General features: G+C 50.9%; 1 protein-coding gene across 1 annotated transcript in view; it reads right to left on the bottom strand.

Annotated features, from left to right (window-relative positions):
* The window catches only part of YBX1 (Y-box binding protein 1), an 11,240-nt gene extending 3,579 nt beyond the window's left edge, over positions 1 to 7,661 (bottom strand). The window contains exon 1 of the mRNA XM_073655431.1: positions 7,656 to 7,661. Within this exon, the coding sequence (XP_073511532.1) occupies positions 7,656 to 7,661 (6 nt within the window). The remainder of the gene's footprint in view (positions 1 to 7,655) is intronic.
* Positions 7,662 to 10,096: the final 2,435 nt, after the last annotated feature.

Below are 10,096 nucleotides of genomic sequence, written 5' to 3' on the forward strand. Positions count from 1 at the left end.
GCTATTTTACCATGAAGGCCTGCTGCACAAAGTCTCCTCTTAACAGTTGTTGAAGAGATGTGTCTGCTGCTAGAACTCTGTGTGGCATTGACCTGGTCTCTAATCTGAGCTGCTGTTAACCTGCAATTTCTGAGGCTGGTGATTCTGATAAACTTATCCTCAGAAGCAGAGGTGACTCTTGGTCTTCCTTTCCTGGGCGGTCCTCATGTGAGCCAGTTTCTTTGTAGCGCTTGATGGTTTTTGCAACTGCACTTGCGGACACTTTCAAAGTTTTCCCAATTTTTCGGACTGACTGACCTTCATTTCTTAAAGTAATGATGGCCACTCGTTTTTCTTTACTTAGCTGCTTTTTTCTTGCCATAATACAAATTCTAACAGTCTATTCAGTAGGACTATCAGCTGTGTATCCACCAGACTCTGCACCACACAACTGATGGTCCTAACCCCATTTATAAGGCAAGAAATCCCACTTATTAAACCTGACAGGGCACACCTGTGAAGTGAAAACAATTTCCAGTGACTACCTCTCGAAGCTCATCAAGAGAATGCCAAGAGTGTGCAAAGCAGTCATCAAAGCAAAAGGTGGCTACTTTGAAGAACCTAGAATATAAGACATATTTTCAGTTGTTTCACACTTTTTTGTTAAGTATATAATTCCACATGTGTTAATTCATAGTTTTGATGCCTTCAGTGTGAATGTACAATTTTCATAATCATGAAAATACAGAAAAATCATTAAATGAGAAGGTGTGTCCAAACTTTTGGTCTGTACTGTATATATACCTCCGTCCAGCCACCCTCAAACCACAATATCACATAAATACACCGTATGCTGCCACCACCGATCTCTTAACAGGTGGATCGGGTACCCGGTAGGTAACGTGAATTAGCAGGTGTGGAACGTGTTTGCTCGACATAGGACAAGAAGAACGAAGCTGGTGAATAATAATGATTTACTCCCGAAAGTGGGCACTGTTTACAAAAGATATACAAGATATTATAAAAGAGACAATTTACATAAATGCATAAAACAGTTATTAAAATAAAAGGGGTAAATAATAGCAAAACCTGCGCCACGAGGTGATGGTCTCAGATTCTGTCGGGGGGACGGCTCCCCGGAAATTAGATGTGATTCCTCCACGCAGCGAGGAGTGCAAGTGTCTGACGTCCCTGGGTTAGAATGAGCTAAAATGGCCGTTCTGGTTTTTAGTAAGGACGCAAAACACTAGGAGACACCCATGTTGTTTACCTCACACGGGGGCTCGGTTTTGTGAAACCACCCAGCTGCACAAGACATCAAAATCCTTCATCTTTCATATCTTAGTATGGTAGTGACGCGCCCCCTGGGCCATATTCTTTAGGGGGAACATCCGGAGCCGGATCAGATGGGAGTTGTAGTCTTCCGAGTGGCGGTGACCCGGTCCGTGCCCAGGGTGTCAAACTCAGTTGTATGTGGCAGTCCTACAGATGTTATTAAGTTCTTTACTGTCGACTACGCCACCCGTTGTATTGCGGTCACTATGGCCGCCGCTGCAGCAGGGTCCGCTGAGGCTGGTGGTGTAGGTGCAGCTTTTGATGGTGTAACCCCCAACGGGTGGGGTATAGCCTCAGGGGGTCAGGTGCAGAGGATGGGGGTTGTGGTGGTGCAGCATAGATGTTAAAGGAAGACAGAGTCGGGTTGTGCAGTTTAGGGTATTTACTCACTGCTGATGTTCCGGTCACTCCAGCTTCAAGTGACCTCCCGAGCCGTGCTGCATCCACCAGGTCCTGGATCCAGCCAACCCCCAAGCGAGTCCGGAGCGTGACCCTGAGCTCTCCTTCTGTCCTTTCTCTGGCCGTCCCCACTAGTGATCCACCCAGGTCCAGCTCCCTCGGGCCTTCTGTTGGGAGACCCTTGGCCTTGGGTTCCCTGACCCTCCACGTGGTATGCCTTCGGGGTGGATGTGGTGGGTGGCCGTGGCAGACGCTGCCCACGGCCTCCGGTCTCTGGCTAGGGTGTGCTTTTGCCCCCACCAGCTTGGGTTCCGGTACCCTGATGCCGACTCTTCACCCGGGGATGGAATTTGGGTTCTCAGAGTCCTCTCTTCTGGTTCCCCCTCTGGGTCTTTCTTTCTCTGCTCCACTCTCTCTCTGGGGCTTCTCTGCTCCTCTTCCTCCTCTGACTTCTCTGCAAAGACTCACAGACTGACCCTGTTCTTTGATGGTGCCCACCTTATATACTCCCTCTATGTGTGAGCTCAGGTGACCAGCACCCAATGAGCTCCTATCTTTACCCAGGCTGCTCCCCCTATCTGCCCCTACACTACTTGGGATGTACCACCCCCCTCCCACTCCAGCCAGGAACAGACTCGGTCGTACCTGCACATTTCTAGGTGGGAGTACCGTCGGTCTGCTCCTCGGAAATGGGATGTGTGTAGTGCATGCAGCCTACCGAGCTCAGATCCACACTCCATCCTTACCCGGGAGTGGAATATCACACCTCTGGGTTGAGGTGCAATACCCCTGTAGCAGCCGAATCCTCAGGGTGCTACATTCCCCCCTGGTAAACCACAGCACGTCCTCGGGCTGTAAGACATAACACCAAAAACATACAAATTTTTTTTTTTGCATAAACATATAAAACATCATATATATATATATTAATAAAACTTTTCATATAAAACTTTCTCGTCGCCTCTGGCTCCTCCTCCGGTCACTGTGCAACTTGTGACCGGGTAAAGTGCGACAGTCTCTCTAGAAAACTGGTTTTTCTATAAAACCGGTAGGGGGCGCTTTAGGAAGCGCAACTATATACAGGGATTATGGCCGCTCTCAGTCCTCGGCCAGGTATTGGGGAGGAATGACCGTTCTCAGTCCTCGGTCAGTGGGATTTAGGGAATTACGGGTAACAGTTCACACATGCTGGTCCCAACGGGGACTACATTAGCAACAGTAACAGTTTCAGTTTCAGTTTCAGTTCACGGTGCCCCGACGGGCAACTATATACAGCTTCTGCTTCGCTGTACTTAACGACGGCGTCCTCCTGCTCTTGCTTTATGGTTACCTTTGGCTTCAGACCCGTCCGGGTCCTCTTGTTCTTCCTCCTCACACCGCAGCTCTTCCTCCGTCAGGCGATGCACATGGAGGGCGTAGGGTCCTTTGGCACACTTGTGCCGGGTGAAGGTGACCTCGTCCCCGATGTAAAGGTCACGACCTCTGTGTCCCTCCGGTAGGTGGGACTCAACGTCTCTCCTGGTCACGAAGACGTCGCCTAGGGTGCGGTGGTCTCGGATGAAGCCCCACCCATGCTGCATGTTAAACTTTATCACAGTCCCGGTGGTGCGGGGACTATGCGCTGCACGGGGGTCTCTCCTGGCCCGGCTCTTCTGCTCCGCGCTCCTTATTTGAGCTTGCTGTTCCCGGACCCGCCTCTCTCTCCGCTCCCTCTCAAAGTCCTCGAGCTGTTGGCGGCAGCACTCAGCACGCTCCGCTGCAGCTGCCCGAGTCTCTTGAGTGAACCCCATGAGATCTTCTCCGGTGGGGTCCCACTCAAACTGCGCTTCTGCTAGCGGGGGCGAGATCCTCTTTACGGGCTTTGGAGCCGGGATCAGGGGTTCATCCAGGGGTCTCTCTCTCCGGAGTCGGGGATGGTGGAACTCCGGTGGCCATATAAATGGCTGCCCATCCGGGCACGTGTGTTGGGCGAACAAGTCCTCTCCCAGATGCGGCACTCTTGGTCTTATGGGCGCGGTGGTGTTAGCGCCCGGGTTGCCCGGGCCTTGCGGCCAGGCCTGGGGTATCTGGAAGGTGAAGGGCACCGTAAGGACGGCGGCGCCCTGTGCTACTTGGCCCTGCGACCAGGCCGGGGGCTCCGCGGAGGTAGGGGGCGCTGTTGGTATTGCGGCGCCCGGGGGTACTAGGCCTTGCGACCAGGCTGGTGGTACTTCCTGCTTGGTCACGCTCGGGATCGAGGCGTGTGACGTCACAGGGGTCGCGGCTCCCGTTTGAGGCCTAGTCTGCGGCGGTGACGTTGCAGCGACGGGCACGGCAGGATAGACTTCGGGCTCTGCGACGGGGAGCTGGGGCAGGTACGCGGTTTCCCGGTTTGGGGTATAGACGTCCCCTTTACCTGCCTCCACTCGTTCGGCTCCCTTCTCGGCGCCGTCTCCGGCCTTCATTCCTCCTGCGCCATCCTCAGAGGCGGTCTGTTTCCTCGTCTTGGGTGGCGTGCTCCGCTGACAGGTCTCGGTCTGCTGGGCCATCTCACGGCTCCACTCCGCCAACGTCTCTCGCTGCACCCGGGCCATCCTCCTTGCGAGGCCCTCCAGAGCGGTCTGTGCACACTCCCGGTCTCGGGGGAGCTGTGCTAGGACCTCCACTAGTCCTAGTGGGGTCGTTGTTTCCAGCAGGCTCCTGGCCAGCGGGCCGGTGCTGCTCTGCTCTCCCTCCTCTGTTTCTAGCAGGCTCCTGGCCAACGGGCCGGTGCTGCTCTGCTTTCTCGCCATCTCCGGGTAAGCTCCTCCGATATTCTTCTCCAGGCTTCTTGCCTCCGGGTGCGCTCGCTCTAGACTGCTCCAAGCGACACCCATCTTTGTTCTCTCCTTTCGTCTCCTCCCCCTTCGAGGGCGGTCCCGGGGCCACTTGGTGACTGTCAGCTCCAGGGGCTGTTCTTTCACGCTGACAGACACCTCTAGCATCACAGTCTCTGTTGGTGGGGGCGGTTTCCACTTTTGGCGCCATTTTCGGTCCTGGCCCACGATGGGAGGTGGCCTCTTGCCATCCTCTGGCACGCCCATAATGGCGTCCGCTCTTCCAAGGCGGGAAACCTTTGGAAATGGCGGGAATCGCTTCCCAGTGGCGGGAAACTCTGCAGATGGCGGGAAAACGCTGTTAATGGCGGACAACCGGCGGGAATCGACTGGTGATGGGGTCCGATGGCGGGGACCCTCCGGAACCGGCAGGAGACTTCTTTTTGAGGTAAACTCGTTCTTTTCTTCAGGCACGCAGTACCCGGGTGTTGCGGGCACGTAATCCTGCCGACTACGCCAAAGTTGACGCGCCCCCTGGGCCATATTCTTTAGGGGGAATATCCGGAGCCGGATCAGATGGGAGTTGTAGTCTTCCGAGTGGCGGTGACCCGGTCCGTGCCCAGGGTGTCAAACTCAGTTGTATGTGGCAGTCCTACAGATGTTATTAAGTTCTTTACTGTCGACTACGCCACCCGTTGTATTGCGGTCACTATGGCCGCCGCTGCAGCAGGGTCCGCTGAGGCTGGTGGTGTAGGTGCAGCTTTTGATGGTGTAACCCCCAACGGGTGGGGTATAGCCTCAGGGGGTCAGGTGCAGAGGATGGGGGTTGTGGTGGTGCAGCATAGATGTTAAAGGAAGACAGAGTCGGGTTGTGCAGTTTAGGGTATTTACTCACTGCTGATGTTCCGGTCACTCCAGCTTCAAGTGACCTCCCGAGCCGTGCTGCATCCACCAGGTCCTGGATCCAGCCAACCCCCAAGCGAGTCCGGAGCGTGACCCTGAGCTCTCCTTCTGTCCTTTCTCTGGCCGTCCCCACTAGTGATCCACCCAGGTCCAGCTCCCTCGGGCCTTCTGTTGGGAGACCCTTGGCCTTGGGTTCCCTGACCCTCCACGTGGTATGCCTTCGGGGTGGATGTGGTGGGTGGCCGTGGCAGATGCTGCCCACGGCCTCCGGTCTCTGGCTAGGGTGTGCTTTTGCCCCCACCAGCTTGGGTTCCGGTACCCTGATGCCGACTCTTCACCCGGGGATGGAATTTGGGTTCTCAGAGTCCTCTCTTCTGTTTCCCCCTCTGGGTCTTTCTTTCTCTGCTCCACTCTCTCTCTGGGGCTTCTCTGCTCCTCTTCCTCCTCTGACTTCTCTGCAAAGACTCACAGACTGACCCTGTTCTTTGATGGTGCCCACCTTATATACTCCCTCTATGTGTGAGCTCAGGTGACCAGCACCCAATGAGCTCCTATCTTTACCCAGGCTGCTCCCCCTATCTGCCCCTACACTACTTGGGATGTACCACCCCCCTCCCACTCCAGCCAGGAACAGACTCGGTCGTACCTGCACATTTCTAGGTGGGAGTACCGTCGGTCTGCTCCTCGGAAATGGGATGTGTGTAGTGCATGCAGCCTACCGAGCTCAGATCCACACTCCATCCTTACCCGGGAGTGGAATATCACACCTCTGGGTTGAGGTGCAATACCCCTGTAGCAGCCGAATCCTCAGGGTGCTACAGTAGGGTCCCACATCCAAGATGGATACATCATGCATGCCGTCACCAATATTCATGAAGATTGATCTCAAATATGATATTTCTATGACGTTCAGAAGCTCAGACTCCATTTCCTGGGTTTCCGGTGGTTTCTCAGTTATGCAAGATATACCATTATAATTGGAAAAAGGTGAACATCCCAAAAATGTGGTCTCTGTGTTTGTGACAGTCATGTGCATTATTAAACTCGACACTAAAAGTTTGTACAGTTACACAATAGGATTTTGGAGGGGAAATCCAGTTTAGACCAGAATGCTTGTTCTTTGGCTGAGGTTTATGGCGGTTATAAAAATTCCTTGTTTGGGGGAAGCAAGAGTGAGTTCTATGTAGGTCCCTTCCAAATGGACAGGGGGCGGAGACTGAAGACATCTCTGGCTGTCCTTTCAACATTTTTAAACTAGGACAAAAATACATTTTGCCTGACAGCACTACAGACTCAGGACTCTGGCCACTCCAGGACCAGGGATTTGGGTACAGGACTCTGGCCACACCAGGACCATGGGACTACAGACTCAGGACTCTAGCCACTCCAGGACCAGGGATTCGGGTACAGGACTTTGGCCACACCAGGACCATGGGACTACAGACTCGGGACTCTAGCCACTCCAGGATCAGGGATTCGGGTATAGGACTCTGGCCACTCCAGGACCTGATATTCAGGTACAGGAAGCTCGCGCGAAATAGGATTGTGGCACGCACACAGGAACAAGTGAGCAGTGGCACGCTGGGGACCACGCCGAGGTCCGGAGCGGTGAGTAAGCCGGCGTTCCTGGTCAGCAGCGGAGAGCCAACGCTGGACCTGGGGAGGGTAGGAAATTATCTATTTTTGTTTTATAACTACCACAGCTTATAGCAAAACGTTTTCTGAAAGTGGACAACCCCGTTAAGCCGGCCGTACACGAGATAACTATTGGATTAACATTCATTCAGTAGCCAGCTATCTTTTTCAACTCCACAGATTTAGGAGGCCACCATACACATCACATGGTTGAAAATGGTGGGTTTGGCCATCTTTTATCTAATTGTATGGGAGCCTTTAGGATTATTGACAACCTATTGGGACTCTGCAATTTTGTTGTTGGGTTGCCGGTTGGGTGACAGAGGTAGCCCCCTTGCTCTGTTTAACCGATTGGATGCCGCAGTTTGAATTGGAAGCACCAATGAAGGGAGTTAAATAACTGGAATCATGCTCATCTCTGAGCCTGGCTGTTATAATGGGACAGCTCATGTGCCCACCCATAACCATGGCGTTACAGTAGTTACAATACATCACTGAGGGTTATAAGGAAGGTGATGAGCTTGGCCGTGTGATTATGTTGTTCCCAATACACCTTTAGTGTTGGACATGTAGAGAAATATTGCCCACGACGCTTATTATCTTACCCACTGCCATGTCGGTTGGTCACGGATTAGAACACACCAATAGAACATTGTTGAATATATTATTTCCCCATCATTCCGGCATGATTGATGCTGTATTGAAAGACCTACACAGATAAGGGTGAACACTCATGATGGAGTATATGAATCATCACCCCCGCCTTTTACATGCGAATACAGCACCCTTTCTTAGCCTACCCGCGTCTCTAGGTGAAGTTGCCAAACCGGTATTGTCCCAGGAGTATAGAAATGGCACCTGAGAGCTAAGTTATTATATATGACATTTCATTGTTTCTACTACTACTAATCATTTCGTTGTTTCTACTAATTTTAATGTGACAACTACTAAATCTGCAAGGCTGAAGAAGATACTAAAAACCTGTAAGGCGAGAGGCCATGCTACTTGTACATTGCAAGACTTGCCAAGGTCTATCAGCCATGTGACCTCTGAAAAAGCTGTAAAATTTAATTATACAAAATTCTGATTATTGGGGATCTGCCATGTCAGGAAGCTTCATTTGCTGATGAAATCTGCTGTTTGCACTTTCAGCACCAGGTTGGGGTCTGGTGATACTAATATAGTGCCTTTGTATCCTATAAGTCACTTGGTTTTATATTCTGTATTAGGGATATCAAAGGTTCCTAGAAGAATAATATATACTGTATGGACTGGCTACTGCTATGTGGCCCCCAATGTTTACAATGCATGCAACTAACTGGTTACAGATCTGGATAAACCACAGTCCTGTGTTGGGAGGTCACGATATGCAATGCTAATAGCTATGTGCAGTGATTTTCTGACACAAGAGACTACAGTAAAACTAAGAAAATACAGCTGCACTCTGAAATGCTATGCAAAATTGAAAAAATAAAATTGGTACTGCATTATAGCTATAGAAAATATGTTACAAAATGAAGGTACTTAGTGCACAAATTAGCCAATTCATAAGAGCCCATCAACCACGGCAAGGTGTACCCCTTTGATGGGACCCTAACCTTATATGACTCTACCGGGCTAAAAGACTACAAATTTAAAGGGCAGGTAGGATCCAGCTCTAATTAAAGACGCCTTAGGGAAGAGTCAGACGGCCGTATAATTTGAATGAGGATTACAATGCAATAGCTCTCCTGACAGGAGTGTGACAGCATGTATTTCTACGTATCTGTCACACTTGGGTCAGGAGAGCCGACAGCCAGTCCGAGCATTCTGTTGCGATCCTCGTCTACGTTATATAGCCGTGCTCAGTCAGAAAGGAGTAGACTACAAAAATCAACAAACTGACCAGCACCTCCAAACAGAATAAAGCAAGTGTGAACAAGTTCAAGCTGGGAGAGGTATAGAAGGTTAGGGTCCCATCAAGGAGGTACGCTTTGCAGTGGCCGATGGGCTGTCATAAATTGGCCAATTTGCATGCTAAGTATTCATATACTACTAGAATTCATATATTCAATGTTTGCATTTTATAGCATTTCTGAGTGCAGCTGTATTCTCTTGGTTATATTGAATAGTCGTGATGGATTTCACCTGTTCACATTTGCCTTATTCTGTTTGGAGGTGCTGGTCAGTTTTTTTTATTTTTGTAGAACTACAGTAAAGACCGAAACCGATACAGGTGGAGGTGGATGTAAACGTGGAGAGCAAGTAATTTCTTGTTCAGTTATTAACTGTGTAACTAATATCCAGTACTGTAATAGTCGTCATTAATCATAGGCGACCAGTAGACATGATGAAAAAGACTCCCAGGACCCTGATCTAGCAGCCATGTCAGTAGTCCACAACTGCAGGACTAAAGCCGTGAAAACATCTTCCTACCTGTAGGAATTCCCTGCGCTACTTCTGATCCATAGACCCAGTGTGACATCATCATTGCAATGCAACACACACAAGACATTGCGCCATGCATGCTAATTAGAGGAGGCGCCAGGGATTTCGGCAGGTTGACTGGGCTCTACTCCAGCGGCCAAGGATGACCAATGAGGCCACGGATGACCAACAAGGCCATGGATGATTAACAAGTCCACCTGACTAGGGTCCTGCAAATCTTTTTGATCATCTCCAATAACCAGAATCTGGCACATGGACTAGTTCCAGAAATTGAGAAGCATGGGTGACACTAAGGGCTTCTTATCCTCAGCATCCTTATGCCACGCAAGGTGAGGGAAAGACTAAGTGCACAACGACAGGAAGAAGGGGAGGAAGCCCAAACACTAGGGAAAGGGGGAGTGGAGACCCCTAGGCTGATCTGACCACATCCTGACTCCCTTAACGTCCTTAAATAGGTTCCGCACCTATTGCCGAGCAGGAAACCTAATCCCTGACTGCCGCTAGCGATAGGCCCTAGGTAGGGAGGGGACGGGGTGAGCACTAGTCAGCCCCCACTGCAACTAAAGACAAACAGGTAGACAGACAAGGGAATACACTTAGCTTGAGAATACACCAGAGAGATC

The sequence above is a fragment of the Phyllobates terribilis genome, unplaced genomic scaffold (genome assembly GCF_046119375.1).
Source record: "Phyllobates terribilis strain yellow unplaced genomic scaffold, ASM4611937v1 Scaffold_12__6_contigs__length_324123572, whole genome shotgun sequence".
Lineage (NCBI taxonomy): Eukaryota > Metazoa > Chordata > Amphibia > Anura > Dendrobatidae > Phyllobates > Phyllobates terribilis.